Source organism: Prionailurus bengalensis, chromosome A2, assembly GCF_016509475.1.
Source record: "Prionailurus bengalensis isolate Pbe53 chromosome A2, Fcat_Pben_1.1_paternal_pri, whole genome shotgun sequence".
NCBI lineage: Eukaryota > Metazoa > Chordata > Mammalia > Carnivora > Felidae > Prionailurus > Prionailurus bengalensis.
Window position 1 is genome coordinate 5,074,129 of NC_057348.1, and position 22,361 is coordinate 5,096,489.

Genomic DNA, 22,361 nt, shown 5'->3' on the forward strand with positions numbered 1-22,361 from the left:
CTGGCCCTTCTGAGCTGGCCGTCTTGCCAGGTGGTTGATACTGGCTAGAACTCCATGGGTCATGCGGGCCACAGAGGGATGGATGGGTGGGCAGATGGCCAGTGGGTAGAAAGATGGGCACACACACATACACGCACGTGAATGCAAGTAACTTCTGCGTCCGTGTCTTTCCCTCCCGGATTTTTAGGGCAGGAATACGGCTACCAATGAAGTTGGCTGGTTTCCCTGTAACAGGGTCAAGCCCTACGTGCATGTAAGTGCCTCAAATCTGGATGGAGAGAGGGCAAGGGGGGTCTGGAGAGGGTCCTGCGAGGGCAGGAAGCCTTGAATTAACACCCCGGAGATAGAGAGGGGCTGCCCATCACGGTAAGTCATTCCCAAACTCCGTGCTCTGCCTAACGTGTCGACCGAGCCCAGAGTGGAGGTGGGGGGGCGGGGGGCACATGGACAATGATGACCAATCCTTTCTCTCCTGATTCTTCCCGTATGAAGGTCCTCTCCCTTGTGCTGCAGAAAATCAGGGGTGGCCAGAAGGCTGGCCAGTCGCTGGCTTCCTTTCAGAGGCAGCGAGTGCTATCCCATCGGGTGCTGGGGCTACCCAGGCCTCTCGGCCCAGCTCCTGTGGACGCACCTGCCCGCACTGTGCCCAGTCTCTGCTCACCCAGCCCCCTCGCTCTACGATGACCTCAGGTCTTTCCCATCTCCCCAGACCTCTCTCCCTCACTGCAGACTCCCCTCTGCCTGCTTCACAGCCCAAATAGGAACCCGCAGTCTGTCGCTTGAACTTTGTATCATTTCAGACTTCCAGAAAGGTGGCTACAATAATGCAAGCAACGCCAAATAGCCTTTCCCGGATTCACCAGCTGTCCACATTTGTTCTTTCTCTGCACACTTTATTTTATTTAAAAATTTCATATTATTGTTTTCCTGAGACATTTAAAAGTAAGTTTACAGCTGTACTTTCCCTTCACCCTTAAACACCTCCTGAGAACAAGAACCTTTTCTTACATAACCATAGCGTGATTTTAACAACCATGAATTTAACACTTGACATTGACATTATACTACTATTTAACCTGTAGTCCATATTTAAATTTTGACAATTTTCCCTAAATTGTCTTTTAGAGAATTTTTTTTTTTCTTTTTTTGGCCTGAGGTCTCCCAGGTTTCTCCACTGTGGAGTTATGCATTTCCAACGTCATTGTTCTGTCCAAGTTTATTAGCAGATGTAAGGATGAGCTGCCTCCCTTTCTGTCAGTCAGTCAATCAATCAGTCACTCAACCTACCTATCAATCAGGCATCTGTATATCTAATGATCAGCCATATATCTATCTGTGTCTCTGTGTGTCTATCAATTATGTATCAATCTACATACCTATATGTGTATCGAACATCTATAATTCTATGTAGGCAGGTGTCTATCCAATTACTAATCAATCAGGTATGTATCTCAGGAAATGCCTGTGGATTCTTATTCTAAAAATGGTCCCAGCTTTGGCCAGCGGGAGCCCCATCAGGCTGGCTCATCTGTCCTTTTTTTTTTTTAAATTTTTTTTTTTCAACGTTCATTTATTTTTGGGACAGAGAGAGACAGACCATGAACGGGGGAGAGGCAGAGAGAGAGGGAGACACAGAATCGGAAACAGGCTCCAGGCTCCGAGCCATCAGCCCAGAGCCCGACGCGGGGCTCGAACTCACGGACCGCGAGATCGTGACCTGAGCTGAAGTCGGACGCTTAACCGACTGCGCCACCCAGGCGCCCCTCATCTGTCCTTTTGATATGTCCCCATCATTCTCTGAGCTGTTCCTTATTTTCTGGCACAAAACCAGACCCACCTTGTACTTCCCATGCCTCGGTCTTGGAATCAACTGTTTTTCCAAGGAGACCTGGTCCTTTCAGTGGGACACGGCATTCAGAAGCCAAGATCTGGGCATCTCTCCAATTTCTGCCTCCAGATGTACTGCCTTCTTAAAACTACACCTGTCCTAGCCTCCTTCTCTCTCATTACAATGAAGTCTCTGAGAAAAGATAGAAAAAATGGCAATTGTCCTTTCTACTGAAGGATTCCATCCTCCTGGTCCCACCTACCTTACAAGATAGCTACTATTGTATTTGTTTTATGAGCGTCTGTCTGGAGTTTCTTAATATACACACTAAGTCGATACGAATAGCAATTCTCATTTGCCCCATGATTTATTCAGAAGATTTAATACTATTTTGCAGCCCCCTGCTTGCCTTTTAATATATCTTGGGATCTTTTCATATTGTGCACAGAATATTTCATTCTTTTTTCTTCCCCTTTAAAAAAAATTGAGGTGAAATTTGAAAAACATAAAAACCATTTTAAAGTGCACGTTTCAGTGGTATAGCACATTTTGCAATCATTTCATTTATGTGAAATATCTCAGATAGGTACATCCACAGGAACAGAGAGCAGATTGGTGGTTCCCAGATGCTGGAGGTGGGGGGCTTTGGGACCGACTGTTTAATGGGTGATGTGTTTGGGTTTTCTTTTGGGGTGATGTTTCAGAAGTAGATACAGGTGGTAGTTCCACATTCTTTCCATTACTGTTTTTATTTTTGTTGTTTTTTTCTAAGTTTATTTTTTTATTTTGAGAAAGAGGGCAAGTCGAGGAGGGACAGAGAGAAGGGGAGGGAGAGAGAGAATCCCAAGCGGGCTCCAGGCTCTGAGCTGTCAGCACAGAGCCCGACACGGGGCTCGAACCCACAGACTGTGAGATCATGACCTGAGCTGAAGTCTGACGCTCAACTGACTGAGGCCCCCAGGCGCCCCATATTATTACTATTTTTAAATTATGGTCAAACACAAATTGTATAAAATTTACCATTTTAGCCATTTTTGGGTATACAGTTCAGTGGCATTAGGTACATTCGTACGTTTGTGCAACCACCACCACTGTCCATTTCCAGAACTCTCCATCCTGCAGAGCTGAAACACTAAGTCCCCACCCCGTCCCCCAGCCCCTGGCTCCCACCATCTACTTCCTGTCTCTGTGAATTTGACTCCTCTTAGGGACCTCGGATGAGTGGTACATGTGTCCCTTTGAGACCAGCTTTTGCAGTGAGCATAACATTTTCAGAGTTCATCCGTGTCGTAACAGATGTCAGAATGTCCGTCTTCTTATGGCTAATAATCCATTGTGTGTGCGTGCCACATTTGGTTCATCTGTCCATCTGTTGATGGAGACCTAACCCTCTGGCAATCGTGGGTAACGTCGCTAGGAACACGGATGTGTAAATATCTCTTCGAATCCCTGCTTTTAATTCTTTCGGGTAGATACCCAGAAGACGAATCGCTGGGCCATATGGTAATTCTATTTTTAGGTTTTCAGGAACCACCGTCTGTTTTCAGTAGTAGCTGTGTCATTTCACATTTCTGCCAGTAACGCAACAAGGTTTCCAATTTCCCTATATCCTTCCCAACACTTGTTATTTTTCTGTTCTTGTTTTGTTTGTTTTTTGTTATTTTACACTAGCCGTCCTGATGTGGTGAAAGTGTGCACTTTTACATGAATTCAGACCAGGGGTTGGGCTTTCTGGAAATAGATAATATAGAGTTTCATCTTTGTAGGTCAGATGATCTCTTTTGTGATTTCTCACCTCTGCCAAAATAGTACAAAAGCAGCACAGACGATGTGCAAATGAGTGAGCCTGACCATTGTCCCAATAAAACTGAATTTCTGGACCTTGGCATGTGAATTTCACCCCATCTTCACATGCCGAGCAATATTATTCTTCCTTTGATTTTTTTTTTTCAACATTTATTTATTTTTGGGACAGAGAGAGACAGAGCATGAACGGGGAGGGGCAGAGAGAGAGGGAGACACAGAATCAGAAACAGGCTCCAGGCTCTGAGCCATCAGCCCAGAGCCCGACGCGGGGCTCGAACTCACGGGCCGCGAGATCATGACCTGGCTGAAGTCGGACGCTTAACCGACTGTGCCACCCAGGCGCCCCTCTTCCTTTGATTTTTGTCAACCATTTAAAAGTGTAAAATCCATTCTTTTTTTTTAAATTTTTTTTAACGTTTATTTATTTTTGAGACAGAGAGAGACAGAGCGTGAATGGGGGAGGAGCAGAGAGAGAGAGAGAGAGACACAGAATCCGAAACAGCCTCCAGGCTCTGAGCCGTCAGCCCAGAGCCTGACGGCGGGGCTCGAACTCACAGACCGTGAGATCGTGACCTGGCTGAAGTCGGCCGCTTAACCGACTGAGCCACCCAGGCGCCCCGTAAAATCCATTCTTAACTTGAGGGTCATGCTACAACAGTGGCTGGACAACCCCTGACTGGAAGTGGACCAGTCTCTCCCATTAGATTCTGAGGCTGTGTCTTCAATGAATAGCACAGTGCCTGGCATATAATAAACACTCAATAAATGATGGCAGAGTGAATGACTATATGAGTGATGCACCCTGCACTCTGCTGCTAACCTTGGCTCTTTACCCTAAGTCTCGGTCTCTGTGTCCCCAGGGTCCCCCTCAGGACCTGACTGTTCATCTCTGGTGAGTGGAACTACCTTTCTTATTTTCAACTTGGGCCCCCTGGGGTGGGTTCCCTGGCTGGGCACAGAAGGCGACTCCAAACCAGTATCTCATTCATTTTTTGAACTCTGGGCATCGACTGCTGGATGGAGCCCTGGGCCCAGGGCTGCTGAGGCGCGAGCAAACAAAAGAAGGTCCCTGACTTTGGGCGATTAGGGCCTCGCTGGAAGGAAAATGATGGTGGTGGTGTTACCAGCAGCCCCTCGCCCCTGTTTTTTGAGCACCTGTTGAATGTAGAGCAGTGAGGGGCGGGTGTTTATAGTGTTGCTTCTGGAGCCCACTGACAGGGTTCAAATCCCGAGTCCAGTATTTCCCGGCTGTGTGACCTTGGGCCAGTAACTCAACCTCTCTGTGCTTCAGCTTTCCTTTCCGGAAAATAGACTAATACCGACTTATGCTTCCTAGGGCTGTTGTAAGGCTTTGATGGGCTGTTAGTCCTGTGCCTGGCACACAGTAAGCACTTTTTATTTTTCATGTTTTTAACATCTCTGACATTGCAATCACTCTTAAAATCGACGGAGTATCAGTCTTCTGCCTACTTTTATGGGTAGTGGTTTTTATTTCATAATGGCCCATGAAGGAACAGTGCCTTTTATGATCACTGGCCTCTTAGATGATGTAACACGGGACTGTTTTTATGGCTGCTGTGTCCGTGCTTTAGGGAGCGCGTTGAATTTTCATACCAACCCTTTGCCGCTCTCCTTTCCTTTTGGGAAAGAAGGAGGCAACCGAGGCTCAGAGAGGGGAAGTGACTTGTCCGATGTCACACAGTGAGGAAGGGAACGGAGATGGGATGGAGCCCATCTGCCTGACTCCAGAGCCTGACCTTAGTGCCTCTGGAAAGTCATGATGCTGACAGACCACGTGTTAGGCGCCTCAGCCTCGTCTGGTCAGAAATGTCCTCTCCAGAGGGTAGTTTTATCTTCCTTTTTTTTAGAAGAGAAAACTGGGGCTCAGAGTGTGGCAAAATCAGCTCCCAAGGTCACAGAGCAGCCAAGTAGCAGAGCCAGGATTCAGACCTGGTGTCTGCCCTCCCCTGCTGGGATGTGGTCACCAGGCGTGGAGTTGTATCAGGAGAGCGAGACCCTCACTTTAGGTGCAGAATTGGAGGAGGCAGCCAAACACTCAGGCATTGAGATCCGTGATGGCTCAATGAGGCATTTAAAATAATCAAAAGCAAGGCAAACTAAATCCATGATAAGCAAAACATCAAACTGTAAATAAAGACAGGACCTGACAGGGCTGGGGGTAGAAAGAGTTGAACCCAAGAGTATGGAGGTCGATCTTGTCTTTATTTAAAGCCTTGGCATTTTGTTCACCATGGATTTTCTTTTGCATTCGTTTCAAAACCTGAGGTGAAATCCACATAACGTACAACTAACCGTTTAAAGTGGCGTTTATGTTAGTATTTATGTTTATATTACATATTTACATGCACATATCATATACAGTTATATATTACCTCAAGTTAATGGTATATTATTTGTTATACATTTACATTTGCAGCATAAATATATTCATATCCACATTTATATATCATCTGTAATTACATATCATTCAAAACTAGTAAATAGTATGTATGTTACGTATTTACAGTTATAACATAATACACTCATATTCACATTTATGTGTCATGCATAATTGTATATTATCTATAATATATATTAATATATTATACGATATATTAATTATAATATAATTAATATATATTATAGTATAGTATATATTATATAATATACTATATAACTATACATTATAATTATAATATAGTATATAATATATAGTCATATAATTAATTATATATAATTAATATATATAATATATTAATATATATTCTTTATGTTATATATTTACATTATGGCACAAATATATTTATATCCAGTGGCATTTACTACGTTCACAAGGTTGGGTGGCCATCATCACTATAAGTCTAGAACATTCCATCCCCCCAAAGGAAACCCTGCCCCCGTGTGTGGTCACCCCCCTGCCTCCCCAGCCCCCAGCACCTTCCTCTGACCCCTTCCTGTCTGTGGATGTGCCTTTTCTGGACATTCCACACACGGCTCTCTTTTCTGAGCATCCTATGTTCGGGATCCGTCCACGAAGCGGTACATGTCAGAGCCTTGCTCCCTTTCTGGCTGCTTTGGCAATCATTTTGACTTTTAAAAGTATTGCATTAAAATACTCCTCCCTTCATTTGCTATCTTTTACCTTGCTGGTGGAGTATTTTGGCTCCCTCTTCGCAGTTGGTCTCCGAGGCTAGTGTCTCACCCCTCTCATCCAGCTTCTGTCCTGGTGGCCACAGAGACGGGCAAGGAGTGTGGATGCGGTAAATGCCCGTCCCAGTAATGCCAAATTCCAGAGTAGAGGGGAAAACGTCTGCTTTTCTATACTCACAGTCTCAGCCGAGCGTGTGGGTTTTTCCCCACATCTACGCAGTTCTGCAGCTCTCCCCTCTCAGCTGGCTGTCATGCAGTTCAGTTCATTTCTGACACTGCCCACCTAGAGATGACTGCAGTCCCCACCGGTTAGGGGTCGGTTCCCAGGAGACTGCCAATGTCCGGTCCAGGCTTCCAGGACTTCCCACCGACCGGCTGTAAATTAGAGGTTCCCACAACGTCGTCCCCAGTTTGCTAACACAAACTCCCAGAATGCAGGAAAATGGTTTACTTAGGAGATTACCAGTTCATTATAAAAGGGTGTGTCAGGGAGCCAGAATTCCCGTCCCCTTCTAGGTCCTTCTAGGGGAACTAAGAATCAGATTGACACGACACAGAGTGAGAGGAGAAAAGTCAAATTGAATTTTGTGTGTGTGGGGACGCCACCCAGACGCTGAAATCCCAAGACAGTCGGGCAAACGGAGGCATGTACGTCATTCTGAACCAAGGAGAAGGGAGCAGCGGTGTGGGACTTGGAAGGCAAGCAAGGCACTTGTCTGGAAGATGAAGAAGAGGAAATCTTTGGTACTCCTATGTTTGCTGGGCCACTCAAAAGCCGTGGGTCACAGAGGATTTGGTCAAACAGGACTTGCTAGGCTCCTCTGTGTCCGTGGTACTTCGTTCGTAGACTAATGGATGTGTCTGTGCTGACAGCTCTTTGCCCCCAGTAGGTGCTCTGTCCGGATCCGTTTGGGGCAGTTTCTTTTTTTTTTTTTTTTTTTTGGTCGGGTGGGGCGGGGGGGGGAAGATAAAGAGTTTTGATTGCTTTTTAACCCAAAATAGTCTTGACACCAAAGTGGCCCATTTTGGAGCAGCCCGCCCTGGGACTGTCACCTGCTGAAAAGTCACAGGATGGGGGAAAGAGTGGCCTCAGTATGACCACGTGGGGGCTCAAGCATAGGGGCCGTGTGGACCTCTCTCCCTGATGTATCCTGACAGGTACGCTGGCCCCATGGAGCGCGCCGGGGCAGAAAGTATCCTCACCAACCGCTCGGATGGGACGTTCTTGGTGCGGCAGCGGGTGAAGGACTCAGCAGAATTTGCCATCAGCATTAAGTAACTCCTCCCACCCCTGACTCCCTGTGATTTGGGTGCTGCAGGAAGGAGCCTGGGAGGAAGGGAATGAACTATCCTGACAGCCATCTCTCACTGAGCCCTGTGGCGTCCTGGGTGTTTTTATCCGTCTTATTCCTTTTGCTTGACTAACACCTACACGAAAACGATATGCCTCCCAGACAGTCTCCAAAAGGCATTTAGCTCATCCTAGCGAGAGGCAGAAATGCCACCTGGACCCAAGGCTAGTGGGTCCCTTCACTCGTGTCTGTCTGTTGTGTGAGCTTCTCACTCACGGTGACTTGTTTCCTGGTTGGTTTTGTAATTTTGTCTTTTTTTCCTTAAGTTTATTTATTTAGAGAGAGAGAGTGGGGGAGGGGCTGAGCAAGAGGGAGAGAGAGAATCCCACGCAGGCTCTGCACTGTCAGCACAGAGCCCGACACGGGGCTCTATCCCACGAACCGTGAGATCGTGACCTGAGCCAGAATCAAGAGTCGGATGCTTAACCAACTGAGCTGCCCAGGCGCCCCTGAAATTTCGTCTTGTGATCTCGGGTGGGGCTTTCCTGGTGGCAGTCTTCTGCTGCTTGGGTCTCCAGAGATTTTGCATTTGTTTTCATTGGGGTCACCAACAGGTGGATTTGTTTTTAGGTTAATTCTTTAGCTTCCCAGGCTGTACATGTGGTTTAAGTTCAAACACCAAAACCTGCATGAGGGCAGGTCTGAGGTTCTGAATTCACAAGGGTGACTTTTCTGTGTTGAGTCTGAGACAGACCTTTTTTATTGGCCATCTGTGCGATGGGTGGTTTTTCTAGAGGATGTAGCATTTGACCGTCCAGGCTTATGGGGTGTAGGCAGGTCTCACTGCTATCTCCACCTCCATGGACCCAGTAACTCATCCCATGTCTCTGTGGGGTCATCAAGGCATAAGATACTTGGTGACCAAGATAAACAAGCCCTGTAGGGTAGCAGTTCATGCAATAAGCTTGGTTTTTAGTTTCAGCCTCATTTCTGGCCACTGAGAATTTCCCTTGCGTTTTTGAGAGCTCAGCATTTTTTTTTTTTTCTCATCATTTCTAGTTTTCTGGAGTCAGATTTTTGTTGTTGTTGTTATCTAGGTTTCCTTGTTGGCAGATGTGAATATCTCTTCCATGCCCTTACTGACCTGTGGTCTGGCATCTTGGTGGAAATGGGTCTCTTTTCCCATCCTATAGATTCTAGGTCCTTCATCTTGGGGGAAGGATAGACCTCATCTTCTCTGTTATAGAACGTGTCTTTCTTTACAAGATCTTTGTGACTTCTTAACAACCCTCTGAATCAGGGAAGGTGATTCAGTGGTCTCGCCCTCCCTGAATTTGTCAAGATTGTGCCTTCCATGGTTGGGGGTGTATAGACTGGGGCTGACACCTGGCAGGGGACAGATGAGCTTGGGTCCCCAGCCTCAGGGCCCAGTGACCATCCGGGCCTCTCTCTCACTGCTTCTAGGTATAATGTTGAGGTCAAACACATTAAAATCATGACAGCAGAAGGATTGTACCGGATTACCGAGAAGAAGGCTTTCCGGGGGCTTACGGTAAGGGCCAATCTACCCCGTCCCCAGTCTCCCAGCATCGAGGCAGGGCCCTCCCTGAAGCTCCATCTTGGGACACCCCCCCCCCCCTCACCTTCACACACTCAGAGAAGCCTCTCAAAGAACACTGTGAAACCATTGGCTTTCAACTTATTCCCCTGATGGCTGGTGATGAATGGCAATGAGCATTTACTGAGCACTTAGTGAGTGCCAGACATGCTGTAGAAAGAACTCCAGTGTTCCCTTAAGTCACTGTGGGACATCCCATTTCACATGCAGGTGAAATCGATGTTTTGTCCTTACCTTGTGTCACAGAAGAGCATTGGTCTTGTTTCAAGACCTCATCTGTTCAATGATCTTTTCACTGAGAATTCAAATGCCTGTTTGGAGCCTTGTAATTTTGGGCAATCTTTTAGACATTTTAAGCCCATGGGTCTAAGACACACGGATGTTACCTACGGTCTGTGGACCCCTGCCGAGCTTTGGGTCCTCTGGTAGAACATCCAGAATTTTGTACATACCTGAGTGTATTTTTTCTTGGAGGCGAGGGTCTCAGATTTCACTCGATCCTCCAACGGATCCTTGGCTTCCTAAAAGGTTAGGGACTGTTAATTTATTCTACAATTTTTTTTCCTCCCCCAAACTTGTTTCTGAAAATTTTGCTCCTCATTTTTTTTTTTTATTTCTGAAAAATTTCCAAAAAGTTACTGGAATAGTGAGAGGAACATTCATGAATCTTTCATGTACATTTACTAATTGTTACCTCTTTTGTGCCCTCTGTTAATCCCTCCCCGCCCCACACACATTTAATCTGCTGTATATAAGGGTAAGTTGCAGGCGTCAAGACCCTTCTTCAAAAAATACTTTAGCATGAATATCCATAAGAGCCAAGACATTCTTGTACCTCATCACAGTATCATTATTATACCCAGGAAGTTGAGCATTGCTGCAAAATTTATGTAATATGCAGTCCAATTTCCAAACTCTCTGATGGCCCCATATATATCTTTTATAGCTCTATTTTTCCTCCAGGATATAATTAAGGATCACACATTGCATTTAGCTTTTGTCTCCTTAGTCTCTTTTCATTTGTAATAGTTTGTCAGTCTTTCTAAAATGTCTCTCTCTCTCTCTCTCTTTTTTCTTTTTTCTTTTTTTTTTTTGGTCTTTCATAATACTGGCATTTTTGAAATATAGAACTCCAAACCATGAGACATTTTGTTTTGTCTTAGCCACTACATTCCATTGCCCCTTTCCTCCAGGGGACTGTATTCTGGATCTGCCCTTTTCCAGATATGAGACCCTGGACAAGGAACTTGGCTTCTCCGTGACTCAGTTTCTCCATTTTTAAAATGGGGGAATCATGAATGTATTCCTTTCACGGTTATTAGGACATTCTGATGATGTGTGATTGCACACTGACCAGCACATAGTAGGTGTCCAATAAACAGAATTATTCTTCTTATTATAATAATTAATTATAAAAATAAGGTTCTTGATCTCCATGGCGGGGGGTTGATTCTGGTGAGCTGGGTATCAGGCAAGTTGATTATTTGTTAAATTTATTATCAAGTGAGTTGGCTGTTAAGAGAACCAGCTTTAGGCAATGTGATCTCTTCCCCATAAAACAGTCCTGGCTGCTCAGGAAGGGAATGAGCCCCCCGTCGTGGGGAACAGTCCAGGAGTCACTTGCCAGGGAGGTCAGAAGAGGGATCTGCTGCGCCCGAGGAGTTAGCTGGAACCCCTTCCAGCCCTGGCCCCTCATGGGCTGGTCCACTGGCAGAGCTTCCGTCCCTCTGTCCCTCCAGGAGCTGGTGGAGTTTTACCAGCAGAATTCCCTGAAGGACTGCTTCAAGTCTCTGGACACCTGCCTGCAGTTCCCCTTCAAGGAGCCTGAGAGGAGGGCCATCAGCAAACCACCAGGTAGAGGTCAATATCAAGCGCTAATGAGTATCTATAACCTGCTCCCACAAAAAGGCAAAATTGCCTCTCTCACCCATGGGTTCACTGACATTATCTGGGATGTTGGATGCAGTGTGCTGTGAACTAAAATCATTACAACGTATGCTTAAGGGACTTTTTCTTAACGATTGCATTTGACTTCTCAAATACGATATCAAGAATTATTTTAGCCAGTGTCTGTATTTCTTGTTTTCCGTATTTTTCTTTATTTTTTAAATTCCTTACTCTGATCCACATTTCATTTTGCCGGAGTGCATCCTGAAGTTTCTGAATTCTTATACATCAGAATTTTTTTTTAAAGGAGGGATTTAAAAATTAATTGTTGTGGGGTGCCTGGGTGGCTCAGTCAGTTGAGCATCCGACTTCGGCTCAGGTCATGATCTCACGGTCTGTGGGTTCGAGCCCCGCGGCGGGCTGTGTGCTGACAGCTCGGAGCCTGGAGCCTGCTTCCGATCCTGTGTCTCCTTCTCTCTCTGCCCCTCCCCCACTCTCACTTTGTCTCACTCTGTCTCTCAAAAATAAATAAATGTACAAAAATTTTTTTTAAATTAATTATTGTTAAAATGTTACGTTTTTGAAAAAGCAGCAGCAACATAACATCAGGACTCCAATCCTTAACGGAGGATCCCCATCACCCAGTGAAATAAATGTATCTGTCTGCACATTGCTGATTTGCCCTGATGTATACACGGATCTCAGCACATTTGCAGAAATACTACAAAGTAGTTTTACATTCCACAGTGTTGCTTAATATTTTACTATGAAAAGTTTTCTGTGTCTTCCCCCCCCCCCCCGTTCATCTTTCTTTTTAAAAATTTTTTTTTCAACGTTTATTTATTTTCGGGACAGAGAGAGACAGAGCATGAACGGGGGAGGGGCAGAGAGAGAGGGAGACACAGAATCGGAAGCAGGCTCCAGGCTCCGAGCCGTCAGCCCAGAGCCCGACGCGGGGCTCGAACTCCCGGACCGCGAGATCGTGACCTGGCTGAAGTCGGACGCTTAACCGACTGCGCCACCCAGGCGCCCCTGTTCATCTTTCTTTTAGTCCTCTTTTTCTACCCTTGGTCCTCTTGAGGATAATTAATATTAACAGCGTAAAATGAATTTTTCCATAGCTTTCCTCTGTTTCTTTCATTATAAGTGTAGAGAAACCATTAAAAAAAATACATAAATGGCATTATTTTCTAAATTTGGATACTGGTTGGGCTGGAAAGATGATTCCAGAAGGACAGTCGTGTCCTCCCAGGGCATCTAACCCTCTGCACAAAGAAGCACTGAGGGACTTTCCATCCTCCTGTTACCTTCCTGAAAGCAGACTGTCCCCAGATGGGGGGTGGCTATCTGCTCCAAGCCCTTTGCCCACTTCTGCTCTCCCCTACACAGCAGGAAGCACGAAGTATTTTGGTACAGCCAAAGCACGCTATGACTTCTGTGCCCGGGACCGATCAGAGCTGTCCCTCAAGGAGGGTGACATCATCAAGATCCTTAACAAGAAGGGTCAACAAGGCTGGTGGCGAGGGGAGATCTATGGCCGGGTGAGTGGGGGTGAATCTTGGCAGCCTGGGGAAAGGGCATGGGGGTGACCTGGCTAGAGTGGAGGCGTGCTGGAATTGTGGAAGGGAGCAGGTGGGGAGGTCTTCCCTGGTCAGAGGGGAGGAAAGGACATGAAGATTTCATTCCTTCACATAACTTGCATTTATTTCCTGAAAGCCTGCTATGTGTCGAGCATTCTTCTGGGTGCTGAGGAGACAAAGATGAGGGCTGTTCAGGCACTGTCCTCATGAAACTCATAGTCTAGTGAAGACAATAGACTTGTAACCAAGCAGGTACAATGCTGAGTGGTCAGGGTTGAGATGGGGAGTCACAGGGCAGGATGGGAGCAGGTCAGAAGCACATCAGAGAGGCCAAGGTTTTCCCTGAGGGATGAGGGAAGTTAGCCAGGTGAGAAGATCATAGAGGGGGTGGTGGGAAGTATTCCAGGCAGAGACCAGCATGTGCAAAGGCCCTGAGGTGAGAGAGTGGTTGGCATGTTTGGGGGACACGGAGGGAGAGATTTTTGTCTATCTTGTTAACTGCGGGGTCACCAGTGCCTGGAACAGTGTGTGACACATAAATATTGAATGCATGAAGAGGCATAATTGGAACTGACCACTCTTGCCTTTTGTGCTTTTTTGCCTGCTTGAATTCGGACTGTCAGGAGGAACCTCTAACACACGAAGTTCGTTTCTACCTGGTTCTTATTTTTGTCTCACAAAGGCAGGGAGTCTTCTTTATTTAACCCATGAATTAATTCCTAGTCTCTAGAACACTGCCTCGCTTGTAATGGTTTCTCAAAAATATTTGTTGAATGATGATAAGGACACTGGTCAGGAGCTTATGTTCTACTGGGGGGGACATACATGAAAAAACAGCCTGGATAATCGCTTAGGTGAACATTTTTTTTTTAAGAATTGTGGAAGGTAAGTTCAGTATGCAGTGGAGGACAGTTGGGGTTTGAGAGAGACTTTTGGGGGTATATGGGAAGGTCTGGGCTATGATGAATTCACCCATCATTGTATCCATCCACCCATCCGTGCACCATCCATCCATTCACCCATCCATCCACCCATCAATCCATCCATCCATCCCACTACCCCTCTACTCATCCATCCATCCATCCATCCATGCGTCTGTCCATCCATCCATCCATCCATCCATCCTTTTAAGAAATATTTATTAATCTCTTGTGTGCCAGAACTATTCTAGGCTCTTGGGAATCTAATGAATAATACAGACAGGAATCCCTGCCCTTGGGGAGCTCATGGGGTAGCGGGGGTATGGAGACAGACAACAAGCTAATAAATAAGTAACGTATGTAATGAACAAGATGCTGACAATTGCTATGGAGAAAAATAAAGCCAAGAATAGGGATAAGGGGTGTTGAGGTGGGTGGGGTTTGCAGTTTTAAATGAGGTCAGGAAGACCTTATGAATAGGGTGACATATGATAGAGAGCTCTCTGGAAGGCGGGGTGAGGGGGGTCAGCCATGTATACCTCTGGGGGATGTACTTTCTGAGGTAGAAGGTGTGGCAGGTGCAAAGGTCCTGAGGTGTGAGGGAACCTGCCCGGTGTGTTGGGGAACAACGGGGAACATGCAGAGGCTGTCCTAACCACTTCCTCTTCTCTCTCCAGGTTGGCTGGTTCCCCTCCAACTATGTGGAGGAAGATTACTCTGAATACTGCTGAGCTTGGCGCACTGGCCAAGAGACGAGAAACTCCAGGCTCTGAGCCCAGGATGAGCAGGCAGCAGGGCCAGGGGGCTGTGACAGGTCCCAGCGGGCTGAGCACCGGTATGGATGGTGGAGGGCCAGCGTCCAGCTGGCAGGGCTCCTGGGATGATGCTCTGCCACGGTTAATTTATAACACACCGATTTCCTCCTGGGGCCCCTCGAGAAGGCGGGGCTCGAGGCAACAGCTTTTAATAAAATGTCGAAAGGAAGGACTGTAGTCGTTCAGGACGACGGGGAAGGGCGGGAGAGGACATGGGGACACCGATGAAAGCCCTCTCCCCGATCCCTACCTCCCAGCTTTATCTTACCGTGCCATTTAAAATAAGACCCGACGAAGGAAATGGGGCCCCCATGAGGCAGGGAAGAATTTTACCCTCACAGATTCCAGATCACAAAAAGTGTTAACTCTGCTTTGTTTTTGTCTGTGCTGGACCTTCACTACTCTCCGATTCTGCTAAGAGGTGGAGACTTCATGTTAGTCCGTTTCCCCCCAAGATTCCAGGGCCTTTGGCACTGGGGTGTTGGGCAGACAGCTGGTACGTGGAGGTTCCCTATCTCACTGCCATCTGCAGACAGATGTCATTGCTTTTGTTTCACCTCTGTTTCCTCTACGTCTTCCGTGTCTCTCTTGGCACACGCAAGACATCTGGCCGTTTGTCCGGAAATGCCGAGTGGAACCACTGTACTTCTTGGTTTATCTGCAACAGTCCTGGTGTAGTTATTAATCACGACCCTTTTCACTCTTCAAAGGGTCCTGGTTTGGGTGACAGATTGTACGGTCACTGTCTTAGGTTGGGCTTTTCCAGAAGCAGAGCCTGAGACAAGGATTTGGGTGCGCAAAGTTAATCCGGCAGGTGATCCCAGGAAGTAGCCAGAAGGGAGAGAGAAGGGAGAAGGGAAGAGGAAGGAGGCAGTACAGGGAGCCTTGATGGGCAGGTGACAACTGTGGGCTTTGGGGGCTTACTCTTGTTGGGGATCCCTGGAGGTCTGCGTAGGACATGCCTTGCAATTGAAGGACAAAGAGCTGGGGTGTGTGTTCGCCAACGTCTATCAGTCATTGATCGAGAACAGCTTGTATCTGGGCGGTGCGTGTGCTGATGGCTGGAGGACCGCGGGTGTTTCTGGAGCTGCTGACCTGTTGGATGTTGTCAGTACTGAGGAACTGTGGGTGGGGTGCTCACAGTGCCTGCGTGCAGCCATCCCTACCCAGCAGGTGCCATGTGCAGGGTGCGGGGGAACGTCTGCAGGGCTTGCTAAACCCTGGGTTCCACAGGGCTCCAGGGAACCTTCTTCCTCCCGTATCACCCTGAAGCCACCTAAACAGGGGTGTGCGGATAGGATACAGGGATGCTTCTCTGGACCTGTTTCTTCTCCCCCACCTTGGGGAGCCACGAACTATCTTGTTGCAGGAAAAGTAGCTTCAGCGTGGTGAATGCTCTTCCACATACATGGCCAGATTTTTTTTTTCTTTTAATTTTTACTTACTTAAAAAAAATTGTGGCAACATTTACATCACATAAAATTAACCACCCTAAGCAGTTTTACGTGCACCATCCAGTACTGTGGTGTATATTAATTGTGCAAGCAATCTCCAGAATTTTTCATCTTGCAAAATGAAAACCCTGTCTCCTTTAAGCAACAACTCCCCAGTCCTTCCTCCCTCCAGCCCCTAGAACCCGCTATGGCCAGACTTTTATCAGGACTCCTTTGGGGCTTAGATTTTTTTTTTTATATATATAATCTCTAAGTTTTATTTATTTATTTATTTATTTATTTATTTATTTTCAATAGATGAAGTTTATTGTCAAATTGGTTTCCATACAACACCCACTGCTCATCCCAAAAGGTGCCCTCCTCAATGCCCATCACCCACCCTCCCCTCCCTCCCACCCCCCATCAACCCTCAGTTTGTTCTCAGTTTTTAAGAGTCTCTTATGCTTCGGCTCTCTTCCACGCTAGCCTCTTTTTTTCCTTCCCCTCCCCTGTGGCTTAGATTTTTGAGGCTCAAAAGCCAAGATGCAAAATCTCTAAAAAAGGCTTTTGAAGTTTTTTTTAATGTTTTATTATTTATTTTTTTTTAATTTATTTTTTTTTTCAACGTTTTTTTTATTTATTTTTGGGACAGAGAGAGACAGAGCATGAACGGGGGAGGGGCAGAGAGAGAGGGAGACACAGAATCGGAAGCAGGCTCCAGGCTCCGGGCCATCAGCCCAGAGCCCGACGCGGGGCTCGAACTCACGGACCGCGAGATCGTGACCTGGCTGAAGTCGGACGCTTAACCGACTGCGCCACCCAGGTGCCCCTATTATTTATTTTTGAGAGAGAGACAGAGCATGAGTGGAGGAGGGGCAGAGAGAGAGGGAGACACAGAATGAGAAGCAGGCTCCAGGCTCTGAGCTGTCAGCACAGAGCCCGACGTGGGGCTTGAACCCATGAACCTCGAGATCATGACCTGAGCCGAAGCTGGATGCTCAACCAACTGAGCCACCCAGGCACCCCACTAAAAGAGGCTTTTGAAACTCAAAAGCCAAAAAGCTGTTTGGGTTTTTTTGTAACTCTCCTGAAGGTTGCAGAAATAACCCTTTGGAGGCTGGGGAAGGGCCATGGGCTATATGTTGATTTGGGGGGAAATAGTTAATACTTCTGACTGTTACCCGCTGCACACCAATAACAGAGGCAGCCCTCCTGTCAAACATGCAACGTGGCCTGATGCCACAACCAGCTCTGGGGACAGTGGAGCTGCATGGCCAGGACTCCGGGGAGATCCTCAGGTCAGTTTTGGTCCTGGAAGATTAGCTGTAACACTTTGGGAAAGTGACTTCACTTCTCTGAACTAGAGGAAGATGAGAAGTCACCTGTCCGAGGGTGTAGACTTGTCCAGCGATGAAGTGCAAAGCCACCCTCTTACCCATCACTCCAGCGGCTGGTGGGAACCGTAGATTTCCTAGTTCAGTCTTCAAGCAGAGGAAACCAGGGCCCAGACACCTGTGCACACCTGGCCAGGTGCGGGATCTGGACACCAGAGTCTGGAAGCATCTTCTGTGTTTGAAGAACCATGTAGCTGGAAAGGGGGTATTGGAGTCACAGAGGTCAGGACCATGTGGGGGTTTTCTGCCCTCCCCCATGACTCACCCCCTGAGCCATGCCATGAATTTGCTTAAGGTGGTTACCTGGGCTAATTCAATGGTGTTGATGAGGTTGAGGTTATGAACTTGTTCTTGGAGGTCCTAAGCATCACCGTCCTCCAGCCACAGGCTGAGCTTCGACCCCCAGTGATGCCTTGGGCTCTCACCCCAGACCTGGGGGTCTTTACGGTACAAGCTGTAAAGTCAGTCACTTTAGGCCATGTGTTCTGCAGTAACGAGTGACTTTCCAATCTCCGTGTCTTACAAACAACTCCTTGATGTATTCGCTTCGACTGTGCTGAAGAAGTTTCCGGAAGGAGAAGACACGGTTTGAGACATACCAGGCTCAGGATACACGAGGCTCATGGCAGAAAGAAAGGAGAGATGTCAGGACCACTCAGTGGCTCTCACAGTTTCTTCTGGAGAATGGAAGAACCACTTCCTTGTGCACTGCGCTGGCTAAAGCAGGTTGAACAACTAAGAGTGACGTTAACAGGGCAGGAATGTTTAATCCTCACACAGAGAGAGGTGTGAGTATTTGGAGCAAAGCGAGAATCGACCAGAGAGACCTTTAAATCATTCATTCATGATTCATTCACTTGTGTTTGTGATAAGCAGTTAATGACACCTGCTGTTATGGGGTAACCTACATCCCCTCCCAAATCAGGAGCTGACGTCCTAAGCAGGACCTCAGAATGTGACTGTATTTGGAGATAAAGTGTTTATAGTGGTGACTGAATCAAAACAAAGTCGTTAGGGTGGGCCCTAATCCAATGTGACCTGTGTCCTTGGAAGTATGGGGACACAGACATTCACGGGTCATCGGTGAACCAAAGAGAGCAACCCCCAGAAAGAACCAAGCCGGCTGACACTTGATCTTGGACTTCTGGCCTCTGTGAGACAACACGCCCCCGTTGCATAAGCTGGCCTGTCTGTGGCACTTTGTTACGGCAGCCTGAGCAAACGCATACACCAGCTTTGTGCCCTGTGGCCGAATCGGGCACAGACCTGCCTGCAAAGTGCATACGATCTAACGGGGACTCTTCATCAGCTAGGTGATCAGAACACACAGTGACACACGTGTTTCATACGGAGGGACGTGAGGGGTTATGGGAAAAGAGACAGACATAGCTCATCCAGTTTTGGGGTGAGGGGATGGTCAGGGAGGGCTTCCTGGAGGAGGGAACATCTAGGGTAGTACCTGAACAATGAGCTGGAGTATTTAAGAAAAATGCAGGGACATTTCTTAAGGGAGAGGTGCAAGTGAGGGTGTGCTTTGTGGATTCTGGGAACTGGTTTGCTTTTCTTAGGAGGGAAGGGAGAGAGCGGGGCTGGAGTTAAGTGTCAAACTGAGCCCAGGTCAGGCCCGGTGTAGGACCTATCTTCTTACGTGTCGCCCAGAGGGGCCAGGAAAGGAGAGCCTGTGGCTGGCTTCCTGAAGACACGTGCCGGAGGAGGTGGTGAGGATGAGGGGCCTCAGGTGAGCCCCGGAGGGGCCTGCTGATGGTTGGGGAGCTGGGTTCGAGGGCACAGCTCTCATCCCCTCTGCTGGTGCAGAAAGGTTACACACAGCAGCCCCCCAATGTCCTGGTTCTGTAATGCTGGCAATCAATTGCGTCTGGCTGCCTGGGGATGCATACACACACTTGTGCATGAGTGCACACACACACACACACACACACTCTATCAGCTTGTTTGGGCTGCTGTAACAAAGGACACAGACGGGGTGGCTTAAACAACAGAAATTTACTGTCTCAGTTCTGGAGGCCGGAAGTCCAAGATCAAGGGGGTGCTCGGTCCGGAGATGCCCGAGGATTTGTTCCAGGCGCCTCTCTGAGCTTCTGGAAGCTTCTTGGCTCACGGCCGCACAACCCAGTGTTCACATGCCATCCTGCCTGTGTGCATGTCTGTGCCCAAAGTTCTTTTTCTTATGGGGACACCAGTCAGGCTGGATTAGGGGCCCACCCTGCCTCCAGAAGGACCTCAACTTAACTCGTTATATCCGCAAAGACCCTATTTCCACATAAGGTCATGTTCTGGGGGGGGGGCTGAGGGCTTCACCATGTGGATTTGGGGGAGGATGTAATTCCGGCCGTATCACAGACGTGTCGTGTACACGAAGGGCCTCACAAAGAAACCCCGCAGCATCGGGACAAACGCACATACAGATGGTCGGGAAGAAACACAGCCCCCAAATACACACAAGCGGCCGGTTATACGCGGACGCACAGGTGGACACAGCCAGACACAAAGCTTTTGCCCGCGTGCAACTGCAGACAGACTGGTCCAGACACACGGAGGCGCAGTGATGCTCCCCACACCGCAGCAGGCCAGCAGACCCCAGACCCAAATGCTCCTGCAAACTCGTCAAACACAGACTGAAAACTAGGACCACACACGGATACAACACTACCACCACGCTGTGTCCACAGGCAATCCCGCGCGCGCACACACACGGGCATATGTAAGGCTGCTGTATACAGACGTGGAGACACCTCTCGGAGGCTCAGCCAGACACCCTCACAAGCCCAACCCTGGAAATCCACACCCTCAAGTAGACTCGTTCGTGCGCCCTCTCCTGGGCACTCACAGACTCAGATGGAGACATCCGTACGTGAAGTTGGTGGCGGCAGACCTCAGACACAGGCGGGCAGCCCCTGGATCGGGCAGAAACATCTAGAAAGGCAAGACCCACGACCTGGAGGCATTTCCGCAGCAGAAGGCTGCAAAGTAAGGCCAAGCTTGCCCCCTGGTGGACGGTGGCAGTACTGTCCCGACCTGCTCTGCCGACCTGGGTGCCTGCTTGGGGAAGGGAGGAGAGAGCAGGGAAAGAATGTGTGTGTGAGTGTGTCTGTGTGTGTACCTGCACATGTGTGCTTGTCCACAAGCCCGTCTGTATGAGCCCAGATTTGGGCACCACCAGGGGCTCCTGATGCTTTTGGCTTCACAGCTGATCAGCCTCGTCATGCTGCCTAATGACACCCCTATTCCTTCCCCGGAAGCCACAGGGAAGGACATGTCCCGAGGGACGCCCGGAGGTCTTAATATCAGCGTCTTCCTGGATACAAGCGCTCCCAGCCTCCAGAGGCCAGAATGGGGCCAGAGCGAGAAATACAGATGGAAGGGCCTAGAGGGGCAAGGATTTTCCCAGAAGGGGAGGTTGGATCTGGGGTCTTTGAGGGGTATGTTCATGTTTGTACTGTTAAGAAGGTGGTGAAGTGTCTTGTAGGTGGAAGGGACTCTATCCAGAACCTTTTACTGTGGTCTCAAGGCCCTTCCCATTTCTCTAATCCCTTCCAGGGGCTTCCACTTGGGCTGTTGAGTCAGTACCTTGTTATCTTCTGGAAGAGACATGCTTAATCTAAAGGAATGACTCTCTAATGGTGGAAGTTCAGTGAAGTCAGGTTTGGGGCAGATTTCCCTTTCTTCTTTTTAAAACTAGTTTACTGAGGTATGATCAATACCTAAAAAGCTGTGCGTGTTGAATGTATGCATCACAGTGAGTTTGGGGATACTGTTTCTACCTGTGAAACCATCACCAATATCAAGGACAAAAACATATCGGTCACCTCCCAAAGTTTCTTCCTGCGGCAGATTTTCATGGAGGGCCCCATCATATTGCATGGGGAGTATTTACTCGAGGACAGCCTTTCCTCAGGGACCCCAAATGCTGTGTTTCCTTGGTGTTGAAGACTGAGGTCTCAGGTCACCTAAACTCTATCTCTGCCGGGTCCTCAGGCACTAATCTGAAGCTATGTGCTGCCCTCTAGTGGCCATCTTTTTCTTCGGAAATGTTTATTCGTTTATTTTGAGAGACAGAGAGTGTGTGTGAGAGCAGGGAAGGGGCAGAGAGAGAGACAGACAGGGAGAAAGAGAATCCTAAGCAGGCTCCACACTGTCAGTGCAAAGCCTGATGCAGGGTTGGATCCCATGAACCGTGAGATCATGACCTGAGCTGAAATCAAGAGTCAGACGCTTAACCGACTGAGCCCCCCGGGCGCCCCAAGTACCAGTCTCCCCCACTTCTGATCCACTTGGGAAAAGCACAGAGAGACATCAGACAGGCCAGGCATCAGGCTGGATCCATAGGATGACCCATAGGGCCTTATAATCCGCATCTCCCTTCCTGCCCAGGGCATAGTGGCCTCTGAAAGCAGAAAGGGTCAGCGGCGGGGGGAGGGGTGGGGGAAGCTGAGTCACCAGCCCTGGGGTTGCGGGGGGGGGGGGGGGGGGGGGGCGGGATTAGTCCTGATTGGGTGGCCAGGGAATGCCTCCCTCACGTCTGTGCTGAGGCCGGAATTCATGGAGAAAGTGCACCATGGAAAAGTGGGGAGGAAATTTGTGTTTCGGGCAGAGGAATCATCAAGCCTGGCAAGGCTC

At 48.1% G+C, this 22,361-nt stretch overlaps 1 protein-coding gene across 9 annotated transcripts in view; it reads left to right on the plus strand.

Moving 5' to 3' along the window:
- The window catches only part of VAV1 (vav guanine nucleotide exchange factor 1), a 49,594-nt gene extending 34,529 nt beyond the window's left edge, over window positions 1-15,065 (plus strand). For 3 of the 9 annotated variants that reach the window (XM_043586391.1, XM_043586396.1, XM_043586392.1), the window contains 7 exons: window positions 188-253; window positions 4,495-4,526; window positions 7,943-8,059; window positions 9,541-9,628; window positions 11,434-11,548; window positions 12,974-13,122; window positions 14,759-15,065. In XM_043586391.1, coding sequence (XP_043442326.1) covers window positions 188-253; window positions 4,495-4,526; window positions 7,943-8,059; window positions 9,541-9,628; window positions 11,434-11,548; window positions 12,974-13,122; window positions 14,759-14,812 — 621 coding nt within the window. In that variant the 3' untranslated portion in view covers window positions 14,813-15,065. Of the gene's footprint in view, window positions 1-187; window positions 254-4,494; window positions 4,527-7,942; window positions 8,060-9,540; window positions 9,629-11,433; window positions 11,555-12,970; window positions 13,123-14,758 lie in introns of all 9 variants that reach the window. The other 6 variants (XM_043586389.1, XM_043586394.1, XM_043586390.1 and 3 more) reach the window with 3 other exon arrangements.
- Window positions 15,066-22,361: the final 7,296 nt, after the last annotated feature.